This window comes from Epargyreus clarus, unplaced genomic scaffold, assembly GCF_041222505.1.
Source record: "Epargyreus clarus isolate Ecla_fem2 unplaced genomic scaffold, WU_Ecla_fem_2.2 ptg000022l, whole genome shotgun sequence".
Lineage (NCBI taxonomy): Eukaryota > Metazoa > Arthropoda > Insecta > Lepidoptera > Hesperiidae > Epargyreus > Epargyreus clarus.
In genome coordinates, this window is record NW_027332229.1 from 970,188 (window position 1) to 991,011 (window position 20,824).

Consider the following 20,824-nt stretch of genomic DNA (forward strand, 5'->3'; position numbering starts at 1 on the left):
CCTTACCATGAGTTTTTACGTTTTGACAAATATGACTTTTTTAGTATTTGTTTACGTATTTGCCCATACAAATTCCAATCAGCGCCCCTAGCGGTTTGTATCAGAACTATAGTGTAAGTAACGTAACATTAAATGTCTAAATTGACAAGATGGCGCTTTATGTTATGTCTCTCATTTTTGCGAACATGTGAGGCAGACAAAAAGACTTGAGCACTTATTTATTGTTACGTTTACTCAGTCTACTGAAGCAAACGGAACAGAATAATGGATTGAGTAAGCGTAAGGTAAAATTGTGGGATGTTTTGAAAAGTCATGGTAGGGGTACAGGACATGAACATTAGTACATATTCGGGTTCGGCCGAAAACCAAGTTTCGGTCATAACTATTTATCGTATTATTCGAGCTCGCATATGCAAAGTCTGCGCCTTAAGCATATGAACACGCATGGCCTTAAGTCCGCTATCTCACGAACTTGTAGGCATGTTGTTTGCGTAAACTCGTTATGTATAACCCGTGTCAATAAAGAGTAGAATCAAAATACGATAAAGTCTGTTTTCTTTTATAATATTGAAGGAGGTGAACATGTAGTGCACCTGATGGTAAGTGGCTACTGGCCATGGACATCCGTAATCAACTCTAGATAGGATTAGAGTTTAACCTGAGGTAGGCCAGATGCCTTGCTACCTTCGTGGACTAAGCTGGAATGCAACGGATAAGTATGTCTCCCTTACCACACGCTTCAAACCAGAACACAGCAGCGCTTAACACTGCTGTTATAACAGAAACAGGTGTGGCGGTGGTGCCGGAGTCGAACTAAAGGCTTCTACATTCATAATTAAAGTAGGATGCAAATTTCGTGTGAGCGAGATAGCCATTTCTGCCGTCATTTTTGAATCCATTCTTTAATGAGACTGATTATTTTTAAGAATTATCGAAGGGATTTACCATTCAATGATACACAGAAATCGATAAGAATAACGATTAATCTATGTATATACCTAAATTTTATTATACATATAAAAAAAAAATAGAAGTGTCTGTTTTAATTGACAAAATAATTTATTTACTAAATAGATATGAAAGTCTATACTGTATAACAAAAGATTTTTTTGTCTGTCTGTTTGTTTGTTCTGACTAATCTCCTAAATGGCTGGACCTATTTTGATAAGACTTGACGATAAATCATTTTGCTAGGAGGGTCATGTGAATTTTTAATATAAAATTGATTCCGTACGTTGATTCCGTATTTTTTTGTTTTTAGGGTACGTGGCACAAGGACAGATCGAATTTGAACTCCATAGATTAGTAAAGATACTTCGCCGCCTTGAAATTGAATGAAGCCACAAACGGCTTATTAGTAAGTTCTTTTTTGAATTCTTGACAAATAAAAACATTTTTAGAAAAAAATTACGAATAAATAATTAATTCTGCGTAATTTACATAATAAATAAATAATTATTTCAAATATTTTAGGGACATTTTAGCACGGAGACGTGGCAAAACTTTTTTACGCAACTACATATTTCAATTCTCAAAACTGGGTACATTTTCTTGTTAGGAGTGAGTAATCTTTACTAATCTATGTTGAACTCAAAAAAAAATTAATTCGTTTCAGACCCCATTAATATAATATCCATATAATCCATTAATATAATATTGTCCCAACAGTGGGACAATAACTGGGAATGAACCCGGCAACTTACTCATCACGCAGTTATTTATAAGTCAGATCGATAACAATTAAAATGGTCGTCAGGTAGTTAGCATAACGATACAAGGAAATATGTGAGGAAAATCTATCAAGAATCCTAACTTAATATAAATACGAATGTTTGTTTGTTTGTTTGCTTATTAGAAGCGGATAAGCATGCAGTCCACCTGATGGTAAGTGGCTACTGCCGCCCATGGCTACTTGTTTATAATATACGAGTAGCAGACGAGCATGCAGTCCACCTGATGGTAAGTGGCTACTGCCGCCCATGGCTACTTGTTTATAATATACGAGTAGCAGACGAGCATGCAGTCCACCTGATGGTAAGTGGCTACTGCCGCCCATGGATATCTTGTTTATAATATACGAGTAGCAGACGAGCATGCAGACCACCTGATGGTAAGTGGCTACTGCCGCCTTCACATCTGTAATCAACCCCAGATACGATTAGATTCAGAACTAGGTGTGGCGGTGGTGCTGCCGGAGTCGACACACAGAGGGTTCTACCACCTTCACTCTAAGTAAAACCCGAAACAATCTATTGCAGTTCAAGATAATAAGAGATAGAGCCCTGTGACAGACGGACAGACAGCGGAGGCTTAGTATAGTCTGCGCCAAACTGCTAGTCCGCTCTGAAGTTGTTGCGAGCAGGTGTAGTTATACAATTTGCTATGGCGACGCGATTCATTTCTATATTCAGAGCGGACTAGCAGTTTTACGCCGACTTTAACAGGTTTCCGTTTTTGTCCTTTGCATACGGAACCCCAACAAAGGTACTGAAATATTTTCTTTGTCTATCTTTAGACTCTGGAAATAGAATTTTTCTAGAAATACTCGTAGTTTTAGCATTAATAGGACCCACTTGGCGAAGCGTCACCGGTCTGCTTAGGGTTCCAGGTTCGACCCCGGGCCAGACACTGTAGTACGATTAAAATGGCTTTTTTGGTCTGGGTATTTGTGTGTCCATAGCACCCATAACTATAGAAAGCGTAACAAAATTTCGTAACGACTCAGTCTACCACTTAGGTTCTGGCTTCTATCCCGTGCCGGACACTGAATTGCTGGGAAACCTCGGAAAGGTAGATACTTTTCTGAGGCGTTCCAGCTTAGTCCTCAGGGGTAGAAACGCATCTATGACCGATCTCAGGTAGGATTTAATCTCATCTTGGATTGACTACAGATGTCCATGGGCAGTAGCCAGTTACCATCAGGTGGACTGCATGCTCGTCTGCTACTCTTATATTATAAACAATATGTCCATGGGCGGCAGTAGCCACTTACCATCAGGAGAACTGCCTATATTATAAAAAAGTGTAACAACTTTCGTAACTAAATCCATTCCGTAACAGTACAGCGCCATCTAATTTATTTCGCATGTAATGCAATAGATAAGTTACTTATGTACTATGTACATATATTTTGTGAAATATTACACATATTTTTATGTAATGTAATTAATACAAATATGGATTAAAATGTAATATTACATTTATATTGGCAAATGTAATCATTTTTAATTATTTATTTATTCTTTTTTGTAGTAATATTTAAAATAGGTAATATTGTGTTTTTTTTATATTTTTTTTTTTTATTAAAATAACTATTTCTTATATTTTAATAAAACTAAAATATTTTTTATGAAAATGACGTATTTAGTTTGTTATGAACACAAAGACAGAAACACCCAGACCCATAATAAATGTTTTAATACCTGACCGGAGATGGAACCCGGAACCCCCACGCGCACATGTATAATATAGTCCACGTAAAACTTCTAGTCCGCTCTGAATATAGAAATGAATCGCGTCGCCATAGCAAATTGTATGACTACTGCTCGCAACAACTTCAGAGCGGACTAGCAGTTTGGCGCGGACTATAACAAACAACAAAAACATTGCGAATGTGTCGTGAACACAATTATATCTAGATAGACATCCAAATCAAAAAAAGATAATTATCTAACACACTTGTATACTTAACTGGGAATCGAACCCTTAACTTTTAAAACCAGCACGGTTTTGAACATAAGTAGGTACGGACCAAAACAAACTTCAAATTACTCGACCGGGAATCGAACCCCGAACCCGAATGTTACTCTAAAACAATCTCACACGTGCAAATAGCTAACATATCACTTGTTGTCAAACATTTCAGCAATAAATTATACTGTTGCGATACTAAACGCCCATAGAATGAGCAACGTGGCCATTTTATAAATAGAAAATCTAATTTAAGTTTTTACGCGGCACCATTTAGGAAATACACGACGCGTGGGTGTTACACCTTTATTTTTAATTCGAATTTCAAATCTTGCAAATTTCGAAACAATACAAACGAAAAAAAATGTCACATTTGAAAAAAATATGTTCGTAATAAGTCGATATCGATAAAACTAAAGTCACGCACAACACTATCCATACAAATTTGAAAACGTAACAAATAATAGAATAATCGATATCGGTAAGCAAACGGGCACAACACTATCGATATGGCGCAGGGTTGGGGGCAGTTACTTCACAGATAATTAAAAACTAATGGCTGTGATTTCGTTAATAAAATATCGTACAAAAACTACTATTCGCGCCTTCCGAGTGTTACGTGGAGTTACAATGGATGACGTCATCAGATTAACTAAGTTCCGATTAAGAATTTAATTTTCCATTTCATTATGTTTACTTCGATCAATATTTACCGCGCATTATTATTATTTTTGATTTTTCTTTATCACGGACAATCACTTCAAACAATAGCTAAACAAAGAAACTAATTCCAAATTCAAATTTAGAATTACAACTCACCTTAAACGACGGTTTCTCCATTAGAAATGCAATCCAATAACATGAACACAATTATCACATATTTATTATTATAATTAAACTAGAATGCATCTTAATTAACATTCTGAAGACATTGCACTATATTTAAAATGCTGGCCGAACCCGGTTATCTTTCATGCCCTATTTATAGATTATAGTTTATTTTTTTAATAAATACGTATTCATAGATTACACTTATTATTATTATTTATTTTGCATTCGGTTACTTTGACTAAATTTTTGTTTAATTAAATTAGATGTGTAATTAACTAATTGCCTTTATTATATTCGTTTGCAAATAAGGAACATACATTATTAATTATTCTAAAATCCACAATCACTTCACTCAATATGCACACGGCATAATGCCGTTAAAAAAAACACACGAATTTTATCACCGCGTCACGTTGGTAGCACTGACTGTTTATAATTTAAAAACGGCATGTGAAATTCGAAGTGAAATGCCAATTATCGGATACAATAAAACAATATGGCGTTCGCTTGACAAAAATAAGTCAAAACACGCGCGCGGGAAGCGTCCGCTTTGACAGGAACGCAGCCATCTCGCTACACGGCCGCTCCGTATCTGTGTGTTAGTGCTTACGAATGCTGTATTCCTTACCCGCTCACACGCTGAGTACGTAGGGCTGCGCTTACAATTCTTAAAACTTAATAAAAATATATTAGAATATTATATCGATTATGTAATGAAATAGGAAGCATTTGGCTACTTCTTTATGATTTATATGCTACTAACGATGATTATAAATCAAATGGATGCTTAGTTTAAATTTGGTGATGTTTGTGATAAGGTTTTATTGATATAAAGTTGAAATTTAATTCGTTTATTAACATTTATTGCTGTGTCATATACAAACTATGATTTATTACATTTATTTAACATTATTATTATTTTAAAGTAATAATTACGAGTTCAATAAGCTATGTAGAAGCTTGATTCCAAATTTATAATTTAAACAATAATAACAATAACTTTTATCATTGATATTATATTTTGTCATTGATTGATAACAATTCAAAACTAAATTATTTATTAAACAACATATACATTTTAAATAAAAGTGTAAAAGAAATACAGCGTAACAAAATATCATAAATATTGTGATTCAAAAAACATGCCAATATTTAATAATCACCAAAATGGTATTCAGGTGACATTTTATCATAGAGCGCATTTAAAAAGAGCATCAAAAATATATAAAGCTTTGTAAGCGTAAGAAACCTACATACAAAAATATTTTTAATTGTAACACAAAGTCACGGCCATAGCATAGTATAGTTCTTAATTTAAACTAGTCATTGGCACCCCTGACTCACCCACAAGCACGCCTATGCGCACATACATAGCTACGTACACACGATGATTGGCACAGCACATCAGTGGAAATGGGTATCATTTTTAAAACCAGCTTCAAGTTCCATTGTAATTAAATAATTACTCAGGTATTAGCTAATATAAACAGCGGATTGCACGCATTCTTCCGATTTTACACCAAAATATTATTATTGAGATATATTACACATTATTTTACATAAATTAGACATGATTGATTGTATTTCCGGATTTTTATAACGTAAATTCGCCATGTTGGATTTTAATGGAAATTGCAAATGGCCACAAGTTTACGTTTTGTACAATGATGACTCACACGACACGTCATTTGTTTGAAATGATAATTTAAATTATTAATTTTCATTAAATTAGCTTTAACATTACTAGAAATATGTAAATTATTCAAAAATATTATTTAGTTTATCTAATTAAGCGTAAATGATTAAAATTATTACAATTCGTGTCAAATTTACCGTTTTAATAATAATAAAACGAATTTAATTCTCCATATTGGACTTATTAGACTAAACACAAATATATATTTATGAAAAATAATATTTTTTAGCGTACAATAAATAGGTAATATATACCTTTGTCCATAAATACATTAGTATGAATAAGAAAAATAATTATTTTACCTCCTCCGATACAATATAATATGAGACAAAGAAATCAGCTGTTTAAACGAAAACTTATAATAAAAGAAAAGTCGGTATGAATTTATCTATGTAAACGAGTCCTTGGGTATTCAAGCAATTGTTTAAGTTAAACATATTTTAAACTTGTAAATATAATTTTATGAAAAACTGGCGAATCGTATGTATTTCTGAAATTAATTAATTATTCGATTAGTTTTACGTGGTTGTCTTTAAAATTATAACAAAGACATTTTTTATTTGGTTATCTGATAAAATAAAAGATTCGAATACATTTTTTTCTAATATTTAGTAAAATTAATTGTTTCAGTAGCTCACTTTGTTTCGCCTTAGACTAGCCCTTAATTCTATTATAAATATTTATAATTTTTCTTCAAAAAATTGCAAATAACGAAAATAATATAAATATTTTTGACAGATTACGGTTCTTGACAGATAAAATAGTACATAACGTTATCTAGATTATCTGTACGTCAATCTTAAACTAATTCTGACTAAAGCAAACTAAGATAAGATAGAGAAATACCTAAACTTTGTTTAAATCAAAGATATATGTAGATATAATTCTTTTCCTATCATTGTATGGTTTGATTTAGTAATAAAATAGAATTTGTTAATAAAATACCTTAAAACTATTTAAACTGAGCACCATTTTTGTACTAAAGTACCTTAAAAATTTAACAAAACAGCTAAATTATAAAATTAACTTTAAATACATTTAAATGTTGATTAATAAGTATTTTGTATTCATTTACATATTTCAATGGAAGCTTTTCAAGTTACGAATTAAATTCTTTATATAATATAATTCAAAGTGCGTTTATATTAACTAAATATTCTCATGTAATTAAATTAATTCCATTCTTGACATCAGTGCCATCTATCGACTATGAGAGTATCTTATGTTTCAAATTGCATGAGAGTGCATAGGTTGTTATAGTTCGCGCCAAACTGCTAGTCCGCTCTGAAGTTGTTGCGATCAGTAGTCATACAATTTGCTATGGTGACGCGATTCATTTTATTCAGAGCGGATTAGCGGTATTACGCGGACCATACATACATATAAAATTTAATTCAAATCTATTAACCAATTTTGAAGTTTGACGTGTATGAAAATAGTCTCATGTTATTTATATACCTACTATAAGATTTAAATTCATTCGTTCAGTTGTACTTTGTATATTAACAAAATTTACAATAAAACTAAACTTGTATAAAAACTAATCCTTTACAAAACAAAGAGATCATTAAAATGTTAAGCAGTTTCGTTGAAAACGTGTAGTGTGACTCGACTCCACGCACACATAGACATCGTGTTGGTCTCAAATAATCCGGACTCGCTCTACAAAGTAAAGTAAGCCGTATTAGCAAGCAAAAGAGTCCATTTTCTAATGTCCTAGCGTTTTATTATCGTTTCATACAATTCTATACTTTCGATGGGTAGGTTTGCATGATACGAACCTTTTGATTTTTTGTTAAAAAAACACAAAATTGATTTTTAGTTTTTATAGCATTTAACTAGGATAGGTATTGATCGATAATCTGTGGGATTGATTTGTCGTTGCGCGGGAAATTAGTTGACAGATTTTTAATAACTGTTATTATAACTGATGTTGAAATAAAAGTAGCTGTTATAATATCCGAAATAATCTAGGTAACCGCTGAATTTAATATTATGGTTATTCGTTATAAAGTTACATTTTATAATAATTTATTGTATTTTAAAAATATTTTTTTAACTTAAACGTCTAGGGTTATTTAATTAATAGTTGAATTGAGTTTAAAATTTAACTTTTACATAATTTATACAAAATCTGTCGTGTTACGTATATTAAAAACGTAATTTTAATCGAAAAATTACTCGATTTTCAATGTATTGTTACGATATACTTATTTAAATATATAATGTATTTCAAAATGCGTTTGTTTGTTTTCTCGCTCACACATATAGAAAACGAATGAGAAATAAATATAATTGTAGGTAAGAGTATTATGTAATATCTATTTATATAGATAGTTTTACTCTGTATAATTGTATTAGGGACACATTATAGATTATGGTGTACGTTTATGATAAATAAATTATTAATAGTTATTATTACCAAGTGTAATTACCCATTCAAAGTATACAACATTACGTAATAGATATTGTGATAGTCAAAAAAGAGTTCAATCATATTTTCATTTGATATTTTGCGCTACACATTTTATTTTAAAAAGTATAATGATTTTGACACGGTATAATATACTCATTTCATTTCAACTACATTTACAATATACAATTTTACCTAACATAATCAGATCATTAACAAAATCCAATCCCATTATGTTAATTGAATACGGAACATGATGTTATTTAATAGCACTAATAAATAATTGTATATTTACTTTTGTATTATCAAAATAAACCGACCGCGTGAATTTAAAGTAGGTAAATTAATAAGATTATCAGTAACTAGTCGTATTTTTTACCTTAAACAACAAAACATAATAATTATATAAATGAATTATAAAATTATACATTAGAGCATCTACCGACTAATAAATTAAAAATAAATAATCGAGCAGTATTGCAGTGTGCACACGGCCTTAACAGCAATTTTAGCCAAATGGATACGACACGTTGCGGGCGCACACTATATGCTTTTGTATAACGGAATTTGGTATTATTATTACATTTTACTATATTTTACAATTTGGTAATTTTACAAAAGTATAGTTTGTGTAAATACAGAGTACATTAATGAAGGTATTGTTGTTTTTAAAACGTATATTTTAAAAAAGCGTAAGCTTGAATAAAAAATGGAGATTAGGAATCTAACCTATAATAATATTTATACTTATAGTTCTATTTTACATTTAAATGTTGGTTTATTCACTTATTCTCATTTACACTTTTTTGTCCTATCTCTTTTTTTAAAACCGAAATGTATCCTATAAGAACTATAGTAGAGTTCGAAAATTATAGAAATAATAATATGTATGTACGTATAGTATATAGGTTTTGTATTGAATATTAATGTTTTGGTACAGTAAAAATCAACTTCACTTAATAACTTGTATGAAAATTTTGTCAGAAGTTTAAGCATTTATCATTTAAATACTCCCATCTTAATATTTCCTGAATACTTAACAATTTTTACACTATATAATTGTAGATAACTTTAATTGTGCAATACTGTGGGTACCCGATATGTATGTTTTTATTACTACCGCTTTTGTTTGTTTGTACGCTCTCTAATGAATTGTAATATCATAGTACATTTTTGTAAACTTTCTCATGTAAGTGAATGTCATTAATTCATAATGAGAAATAAATGTCTAAACCCAATTTTATGTTTTTACACATTTACCTCTCAGTAACAGAAACCGCCCGTGTGGCCGCCCTGACCCGACATCGCTCGCTCCGTTCAAATGAATGTGCAGGACTGCGCGCTACACGGGGGGATTTACTAGTAAATATATAATTATACGACGTAATATCGCTATTTGGATTGTAAAATTTGTTGTAAAATATAAATAAGTGCTGTTTTGTAAAAGTGTGGTTTTAGACAATACTTTTGGGAAAATGTTTTGTTTTCATTTTTTATTATAATTATCGTAAGACAATAAAATACAATAAGTATTACTTACACTAATGTAAAATTGAAGAAATGAGAAACTATTTACCGTACTTTTACTTATTATAATTAAAAAATTGAATGGTTTATTTAATTATTATTAAAAAAAAGTTATTTATTTATTTAATTCTTAAAAATAGTTTTATTTGTGGAATTCTTTTTTTAAAGTTTTTAGTGATTTATTAAGAATGTTTTTCGACTGTATGTATGTATGTCTCATTCTTTGTCACGCTGCAGCACAAACGGCTTGACGGATTAGCATATGAGGTGTCGTTGGATTCGTCTAAATTGTGAGAATGACATAAGCTATATTTTTAATTTATAAGCTATATATTTAAGCTATATATGTGTGACGGTAGTGCCGGAGTCGAACCACAAAGGATTCCACATCAAATACCATCTAATCAACCAATAGAGAACACATTTTTCATTTAACATTCATTATTTACGTACAATTAATACTATTAGGATTTGAAATTGAAATAATAACAACAAACAATCTTAAAATTATTAAATTTGGTCTAGATCTAGTTTCTAATATAACGAAAAGGTGATAATTAACTATTTACGAATAATGGAATAACTATACGAATAAGACACTACACCTTAACTGCGTAATCGGCAAAAAGAGGGTTTTAAAGGGAATTCATTGAAATATATTCCCGTAAGTAGCACAGGGGAAGGTGTGGAGGCGAAATAACAAGTATTTGCCTTTATTTGTAGGTTTCTTGCGAAATATGTGTCTAAAATGTGACTGTTTTCTTTATACGTCATAAGTAACTGTCATAAGATATTAAGTATGCTTTTGTATTTTATGTCATTTTTTCAAATTAAAATCGATTTTCATTTGTTTTTTAATGGCAATTATTTTATTGTCCATGATTACTAGTTTACTACTGACTGATTTTTTAAAATAGTATTATCCTTACTAATATTATAAACCCGAAAGTAACTCTGTCTGTCTGTCTGGTTGTCTCTTCTTCACGCCTAAACCACTGAATTTTGTACAAAGATAGTCTGAGACCCGAGAAAGGACATAGGATAGCTTAACTAGGGATGGCGATCTAAGATCGATTAAGCGAAGAATCGATCTTTTGGACCCAAAACTACTAACTTGCTAATATCGATTATTTAAATCGATATTAGTAAGGATTGAGTCGTAAACTATGAATTTGATCAAGTGATGATCTTTAGCAAAGTTGAAGGTACGAATTTTCAGTTTTATGTATGTTAGTGTTATATTATTTTCTTTCAAGCGCGGGCGAAGCCGCGGGCAAACACTAGTTGGTTATATTTCAATTGTATGTTTGTTTTAAATTTACGTATTTAATTTTTTAAATATATTTTAAGGTATTTCAAATAAATTGTACATAATATTTATGCAACATAAAATGTTATTGACAAATTTAAAAGTTATTTATTGGTTATTTTTATATTTGTCACTTTAATTCTTCTTAATTAAATATAGTAGGTAAGCCTATTTTCAAATTTGAATTTTATATCCTAAATTCACATACAATTTACTTGGACGATAGCAAAAAATACACTTAAGTTTTTATTTCAATGCTCATTTAGGATTACGTGCCGATTCGAAAATTAAAAGGTAATTGATTCTGTAATTGCGTTTAATTAATTACATCGATTACTTTTTATAACATTGGCGTAGCAAACGAGCATGCAACTACCTGATGGTAGCTAATACCGTCCATGGACGTCTGTAACCCCCGATTCCTACCTGAGGTCGGCCACAGATGCGCCGCTACCCCTGAGGACTAACCTGGAACGCCTCGGAAAAGTATGTCTCTTACCACACCCTTCAAACCAGAACGCAGCAGCGCATAATACTGCTGTTATGACAGACATAGGTGTGGCGGTGGTGCCGGAGTCGAACCACAGAGGATTTTACGAGTACCATTATTTGCTGATATAGAATGACGTGCCCATATTAAAAGATAATTGATTTTGTAATATCTTTTAATTAATGACATCAATTATATACGTTGAGTCATACTCAATTTAATCTGTATTTAGGCAGATAAAGTGACTTAGGCTATATTACTTTCCTTTTTAGTTATTTTTAGCAATCATTTTTTTTTATTTTTCTACTTACTTAGTATCTTTTTTATGTAACCTGATTGGTTTAATTTTAAATTTATAATTACTAATACAATTTTTATGAAAATGAAAAAGGTTGAGAAGCAAACGAGAAAAGTACAAAAATCTTTTGTCTATGCCTAATAATAAATAATATTTATAAAAACGTCGATTCCATACCCTTCCTTAGTCCTACCATCCTTTCCCTCAGAAATCCTACGCGACAAAAGTTTTAATTATATTCCTGTCTCGCTCGCACTCGCCTGGAGTCCGATAGCGCGCTCTCTGTCCCACATTATAGCTCTATCTCTCTCCCGCTTATGATATTTTGTATAACCCCCGATAGGTTTGACTTTAGTGAGGGATTCTTTACACATGACGACTAAATGTGAAAATAGTTTAAATATTTATAATGTTTACATTTGATGTATTACTTTGGGATTTAATCTCTTAATTACTATGTAAATTAATATTTTGAATTATTAAATATTAAAATGTATGGGCATATAAATTATTTGTCTCTTTACATAATTTGTATAATTCTATTGGCATTTATATTTTTTGTATCTTTATATAATTTACCTATGTATGTTTATTATTTATAAATGAAATTAATTATTAAAAAAATGTTATTTAAACTTTAATATTGTAATCAAAAAGCTAAGAGTGCGTTACCAATTTCTTTTTGTTATTACGATCAATTGATCTTAATTTAACATATACTTTTATGCTTATTTTAGATAAAATAAATTCTATCTACAAAGAGCCAATCAGATGGATGTTGGTGATGAAGGCGGATTATGACCTAAACTCCATAAGACCCGTGCCCAGCAGTGGGATAATATCTAGTTAATGAAGTTAATTATAGTAAATGTTACGTATTAAATGGTATGAATGAATTGTAATCTCACATATTATAAAATATTACATTTATATTTCTTATTTATAAAATAAAATTATGCGTAACCATTTTATCTTTTACTTATTTAATAAATACATCGTCTTATTTCTGTAACCAAAAAATACAAAACTACAACTGAAACTAACCAAACAAAGAAAGTACTGCAGAGAAATCGTTATCGTGTCGTCGTCGTATCGCAGTCGTGACCTCTGAACCCTGTTTTCATATGGAAAGAGGTCGGAACGAACTGATGGAACTACTTAGTTGATACCAATTTGCTCCACTTCTGTTTAAAATGGCCCTGTTTATGCCCACTGTTGGGCAATGATAAAATAAATAAATATTAAACATATTATTTATTACGTTTATTAATGAATAAGTATTGATTTTTTTTGTTTCAAGTATTACCAACCTAAAAATATTCTTCTTCTCCATAACGAAACACCTTGTGAAGTATTAGTTGTATTGTCATTCAAAAAGTGCTCTGTAAAGAACCTATTTTTAATAAAAAAATGATTTGATTTGAATAAAAGTTTAAAAGCATGTCTCTTTTTTTTTTTTGTTGACGAGGGGGTAAACCTTCAAAAGGTATCCTAAAACTAAAACCCCCCCGGTGGCCGTCCTCGGCGCTGCGTAGAGGACTCCGGGATCTCCAACGGAACGCAACCGGAGTCCACTTGGCGCGTTGCCCCGTCGGGCTCCGCCCAGGTGAGCTTGAAACTCACCACACCATTTGGTGTTCGGAAGCCCCCTTTTAGTCGCCTCTTACGACAGGCAGGGGATACCGTGGCCCTATTCTGCTCCCGGAACTACAGGGACAAGGGGATACCTACACATTAATGCCACGTGATCTAATTGAAAAATAACAAATGAATAATTTAAATCACAGACATTCTATGTTTATCTTATTATTATCTTATCTATTATCTTTTTATTTATTGTTTGTCAATAGAGTGCCGTTCATTTCTTTTGTTTAGTTTTTAACTAACGAGTTCTCAATAAAATATGGACAATTAATGATTATTGTCAAATATTGACAAGTTAAAATATTGTATAGTCCGCGTAAAACTGCTAGTCCGCTCTGAATATAGAAATGAATCGCGTCGCTATAGCAAATTGTATGACTACACCTGCTCGCAACAACTTCAGAGCGGACTAGTAGTTTGGCGCAGACTACTCGCTTACATACAAATATTATTATAAATAATTTAAATGACTATTTTTCTTTTATATCTGCATTATATTAATTTTCTGTATATAAGTATTACGTATATAACAATTAGCTAATTTCTGAAATCTAATTGGTACCTCAACTATATAAAGTACTTACGTCTAATATACTTCGGAGAACTCGCCAAAATGGAATGCATTCTTTTTGTATTGACTGTAGAGGCACGTACAGACTGTTAATAACATTTTTTATATATTTTGTATAATATAAGAGTAGCAGACGATTATGCAGTCCATCTGATGGTAAGTGGCTATTGCCGTATGGACATCTGTAGTCAACCCCAAATGAGATTAGATTCCTACCTGAGGTCGGCAACTGATGCACCACTACCCCTGAGGACTAAGCTGGAATGCCTCGAAAGCGTATGTCTCCCTTACCACACCATTCAAACCAGAACACAGCAGCGCCTAACACTGCTGTTATTAGGTAGAAATAAGGGTGTTGCTCCGGAATCAAAATCAAAATCAAATTATTTTGATCACCATTATAACGAAAATTAGATATTAATTAATTAAAATAGATTTAATTTAAAACATAAGTAAAGCAAGGCGTCGCACTTAGTCGCCCTGATTATAATAAGGATAACAAAAATACATATATAATTCAAACGAAGTCCTCACTCTTAGTGCAAAATCGGAAAATTGTATGCGTGGATGCCTTCTACTTGATACTTTAATAAAATTAATATTTATACCATCAGACTCTTTAGGGGATTAATTTTCAAAAATCCTTTCTACTTTATGGCTCCATCTACGGTATAAATTAAAAGTAATAAAAAAATAATTAAAAAATATTTGCTTTTTTGTGAGGTATTCTGACAATTTTGTAATGAGCTTAAAAACTGAAAATAGAACTTCCGAAATTTTGTTTTAAGTATAAATACTTTTTCCATCAAATTTATGAATGTATTGTAATAACATAAAATGAGTTCCCAATTTTAATACTAAATATTTTTATTTTAAATAATTTTAATATCAAAGTGTTAATAACGCAAGACATTATTGGCCTTGAATATACTTAAGTAATCCTAAATCATAAGTTTTTATTCAAAAAATATTTCCCGCGTTCAAAGTTAACAGATTAAATTAAATTAAGTATCAAAACGTAATTTCCGTATTAAACAACAGGTCAATATTGTGTCTATGCCAACGCTGCATGTTCGTAAACACTCTATACACATATACCACAAGTTTCCAACTCGTAAAACGATGCCCTGTGTCCCACCGTGTCAAGACTTTAGCGAACAAAACGCAACACTGTGTCTACAGCTGGTATACGAGGTGTTCAGAATTTGTCGATTATTAACCGCTGTTCAAGTTTATTCTACGCGTTATTGCCAACATATAAAGTTGAAATTGGACTTCTTTTTTCACACAGGGTTGTATTGTTAAGTTGGTAGCACTGAACTCGGTTGAATTCTTCAAATGTGTGTGTGATCGTATACGTTAAATATTCGTGTTCTACTATGAAACCATCTTCCCACTCCGTTGTTGAGTGTGGATGCGGCCTTATGTTACTTTGTAGTAAGTTCTTTGCTCTGAAAAAAATACAGATTATAAATATCTATGTAGATAACTAACATTATACACGCAAAGTGAGTAATGTGCGTAATAAAATTAAATAAATAGTCAGAATATGTAATTAGCTGGAGACTCGTGTAGAGAAATAACTTTGTACATAGGTACTTGAATTGTCTTATAATTAGATGGTACCGGGTTTGATCCCCGACCAAGCAGATATGTAAAATATGAATTTAGAATGCCATTTTTGATCTGGGCATTGTCGTTGTGACCATAGCTATGTCACAGATGTCGTAGTGTGAGGTTAATGTGAGGGAATAGACCATTTTTATTTTAATTTAAGTACCATATTATTTTCAATCAAGTCAGTCAATTCATTCAGCCAAAATTTCTAAAATTTAATTTAAAGTATTCATTATTATTATTTAGCTGTATATGTATTATTGATGATAATAATCTCAAAAGATTAGTAAAGATTACTCACTCCTAACAAGAAAATGTAGTTTTGACAATTGAAATTGTCACTGTCATCTATTTTCGTATTTGAAAAAAATAAAAAAAATGTAGTTTTTAGATCATTTACAAATGAAGCGATATTTCTCCGGACTTTTTCTTCGATTTCGTGTATTTGCACCACTTAACTGCACATGTCGGCATTGTTCCGCATAATTTACACCATGACAGCAATTAAACGCCTGACAGAATTATCAGCCGTTTAAGCTATTTAATGGCTTCCTTCAATTACAAGGCGGTGAGATATCTATACTTATCTATGAAGACGTAATAATCCAGTAATTGCGCCAAAAGTTTGGTAAATATTATTTATCTATGACACAATAATCAAATAAAGAATTTTCTTAATAATAATAATGCTAGTAGTTTTATTTATCTGTGTGTAATATGTTTCAATAGAGATTGGAATAAAAATATAACAAAGGCAATATTTCCCTCTCGCTCGTTCTGTGAGCTGTGTGTGTGAGCGAGATACATTTATACAGATGCCGCCATTTTGTTTTTACGAATACGCGCGCTTCTGTTTTTTTTTAATTCTATGGCCATGGGTTTTAAGGAAATGGTCACAAAAAATATAATTATTATTACATGAGCGGTTTTTTTCATTTATGATTATAAACGAGAATAGATGTCTATTTTTAAATATTGGATGTGTACAAATTAAATTAAGTGACTTCATAAATATAATTATGTATTTTTTAATTCAGTTGAAGGTTTAATTAATTTATCCTATGAAATTACTAAACTGAGTTAAAGGAAATTTTGATTGATTTCAGTTTTAAGTTTAAATATTGACTTTTGAAACCGATGGGTGGCGATTTTTCAGATATTACAGTAATTTATAGGTAGGTAATTATATGTCTTTTCGACGATAGGTATTTTTATATATTTTTTTTATAATATAGAAGTGACAGAAGAGTATGCAGTCCGATCGACGGTAAGTGGCTACTGCCGCCCATGGACATCTGTAATAACTTGGATAAGATTAGATTCCTACCTGAGCTCGGCCACAGATGCGCTGCTACGCCTGAGGAATGAGCACTAAGCTGGAAAATCTCGGAAAAATATGTCTCCCTTACCACGCCCTTCAAAACGGAACACAGCAGCGCCTGACACTGCTGTTATTAGGTAGAAATAGGTGTGGCGGTGCCGCCGGAGTCGAACTACAGGGGGTTCTACCACCTTATAATATACAGTCATATTTAATACAACAATATTAATAACAAATTTTCACACACGTACATTTAATTAAATAAATGTTTATTTAATATTTAAAACGTTTTTCAATGTGACCCAAGTACCTTTTTTATAATATAACATGCATATTAATATTTTCAAAGAAACAGACGCCATGACATGTTTTTAGTTGCGACGATCTACGCGTATAAGGACGTTCGTGGAAATTGTTTAAGTATGATTTTAGAATTTAATTAAAGTAATAATTATACTTAAAAGATAATAATTATTATTTATGAATATCAGAATTATATCTATTGGGAAACGAAGGATTAATTTAATAAAAGGAATAGTTTTTATTCTTAATACTTTACTATTTTATAAATTATTTGTCCACCTGTTAATAATAGTTACCTATTCCAAATATTTCATTTCAATATTTTTACAAGAGAAAAATTTTAACACTTATAAGTTATTTCTAATATGTTTACAACCGATAATAAGTAATATACAATTTCCAAATTTCGAAAAAAAAATCCAAAAATAATAAAACAAAAACATATGATAATTCCATTAGTTTTGAAATATACGCCATCTGCGATCAAGAAATTAAATTAAAAATATATTTATATGCATGTATGGTATATATTTTAATGGTAAATATATGTATATGTGTACATTTGTTATTATCATTTAGTTTATATTTTGTGATTTGTTTATTATTATTATTATATATTTTTTGTGCACACTAATTTTGCCTTTCGTATGCACACTCCTGTCCCAGGGTTGCTGGAAGAAATTCCATATTAGAATAAGCAATCCTTTGTACTTCATCTCTATGTCTTCTGTTTTTATATGTATCCTCTTTTTTGTGTACAAAAACTTATTAAATAAATAAAAAAATCTAAAACAATAAATGTATTAACACAAAGAAAAACTCACGAACATATAACAGTAGGATATACATACATATATACACGGACAGAAATAACCTGAGTCGGTAAACAGGGTATGTAGAGTAACATTGCGTAGAGTCGGCGTGTATTGTGATTAAACTCTATTTTTGGACGGCGACCTATTTTTGTAAAATGTTACTTTTGAGTCGTTCTTAGGAAATATAATATCGAGGTTGTTAGATTCATTGATTTTGAGTATTTAAAAATAATAATTAATCGGTCTCTCTGTAATTTAAAAAAAATAATAGATATTTTAAGGAATTCTAAAAAATGTGTTTATTTGCAGGAAGTAATAAATAAGTATATTATTTTATTAGAAATTTCTAAAGGTAACTTATTATTAATTCGTATATTAATAATATTTACAATTTCTAACTATAAAATATACACCAGAAATATAATTTAAATAACAAAAAAATAAAGCTTAGGTAATATAAAAATTTAAATATTTTTTTATATTACTTTATAATTTAATTTGCAGGATAAAGAAATAAAAACTGGTTTCAATTTATTACTTTGTTAGTCCTTTGTTTTATCCGGACTAGTCTTAGTTATCTTAAAACTATCATAATCCGTAACTTTCACTTTTCACTTTTATAATCCAACCAAAAAGATAGTCAAATCGGATAAAAAAGATTATAAATCTATCTACTAGCCCGACAACTTGACAATCATCTACACTAATATTATAAAGAGGAAAACTTTGTTTGTTTGTTTGGTTGTTATGAATAGACTCAAAAACTACTGGACCGATTTTAAAAATTCTTTCACCATTCGAAAGCTACATTATCTACGAGTAACATAGGCTATATTTTATATGAAATATATTTGATAAATAGATTTTGAGGCGGTACAAAGTTTGTCAGGTCAGCTAGTTGTTTATAAAAATACCTAAATATTTCGTTATATCTCAATGATATCTGTTATAATGAGAGCATATTCTTAATAAGATAAAGTTTCGAGTGATAAATACTAAATTACATAAATTTGTTTGTCTTACCATTATTTCTGTAATGTGTAATATTTAAACGACACTTCAAATTAGTTATTGTAATCAATAAGTAAGAAAGAAATTATAAGGTAATCGATCAAAATGATTCTTAAAAGATAAGAATAAGCTCTATAACTTTAATAAATAACATTTTGAATCAGTAATTATGTCGAAAAAATTACTAATATACTTAATTAGTTACCAATTAACGCAAAAGATAGTAAAAATAATAAGTTTGTACAATTTGTAATAAAAATAATATCCATTCTCCCATTTCTATCACTCGTAACTCTACAACTAGGACAGATAGCTACTACGGTTTTAACACAGAACGTCGCAAGTGAAATTTTATTTTCAATATAATATTGCACGTAATTTCACGGCATGTTATTTATAACATTATTATTTTATTACAATAATAAACAAGTTCTTAAGTAAGATACAAAAAGGGAATTAAATTGTTCCTTATTTATTTATACAAATGTTTTTATGATTAAGCTAATTGTTATTTTAACTGGCTTTAAAATTTTTGGTTTTGTTGAAAAACTCTCTGTGGTTCGACCCCAGCGGCACCACCGCCACACCTATTTCTATTATAACAGCAGTGTTAAGCTCTGCTTTGTTCTGTTTTGAAGGGTGTGGTAAGAGAGTGACATGAGCATAGAGCGTAGAGCGCAGAGTACCTTTTTATTTTTTTGACAATTTGGAGTTTTTGATCGAGTGCCATATTAGATTTCAATATTGGGTTATGACGCCGAATCATATTTGCTCCACTTACATTTATTGACATATTTTCAAGCGTTTAATATCGTACTACGTGGCTTATTCTAGATTATTTGTACTTAATGCAATCAGTACAAATAATGTGAATTAAAGTGAGATTTGAAGGAGGTAGGACCCTCTTGTTCGAGTGCGGCGGCACCACCGCCACACCTATTTCTGTATAATAACAGCAGTGTTAGGCGCTGCTGTGATCTTGTTTGAAGGGTGTGGTAAGGGAGACATACTTTTCCGAGGCGTTCCAACTTAGTCCCCAGGATAGCAGCGTATCTGTGACCGACTTCAGGTAGGAATATCTAATCATATAAATAAAAAAATGTTAAGGGTGAACAACCCTTATCACTTAGGGGTATGAAAAATAGATAGTAGCCGATTCTCAGACCTACTGAATATGCATATAAAATTTGGTGAAAATCGGTAAAGCCGTTTCGGAGGAGTACGGTAACTAACATTGTAACACGAGCATTTTATATATAAGATATTTTGTTCGAAAGGAGTTATATTT

General features: G+C 30.8%; 1 protein-coding gene across 1 annotated transcript in view; it reads right to left on the reverse strand.

The window, feature by feature from the left end:
* The window catches only part of LOC140751378 (uncharacterized), a 95,241-nt gene extending 90,138 nt beyond the window's left edge, over positions 1 to 5,103 (reverse strand). Inside the window, exon 1 of the mRNA XM_073085285.1 lies at positions 4,510 to 5,103. Within this exon, the coding sequence (XP_072941386.1) occupies positions 4,510 to 4,530 (21 nt within the window). The 5' untranslated portion in view covers positions 4,531 to 5,103. The remainder of the gene's footprint in view (positions 1 to 4,509) is intronic.
* Positions 5,104 to 20,824: the final 15,721 nt, after the last annotated feature.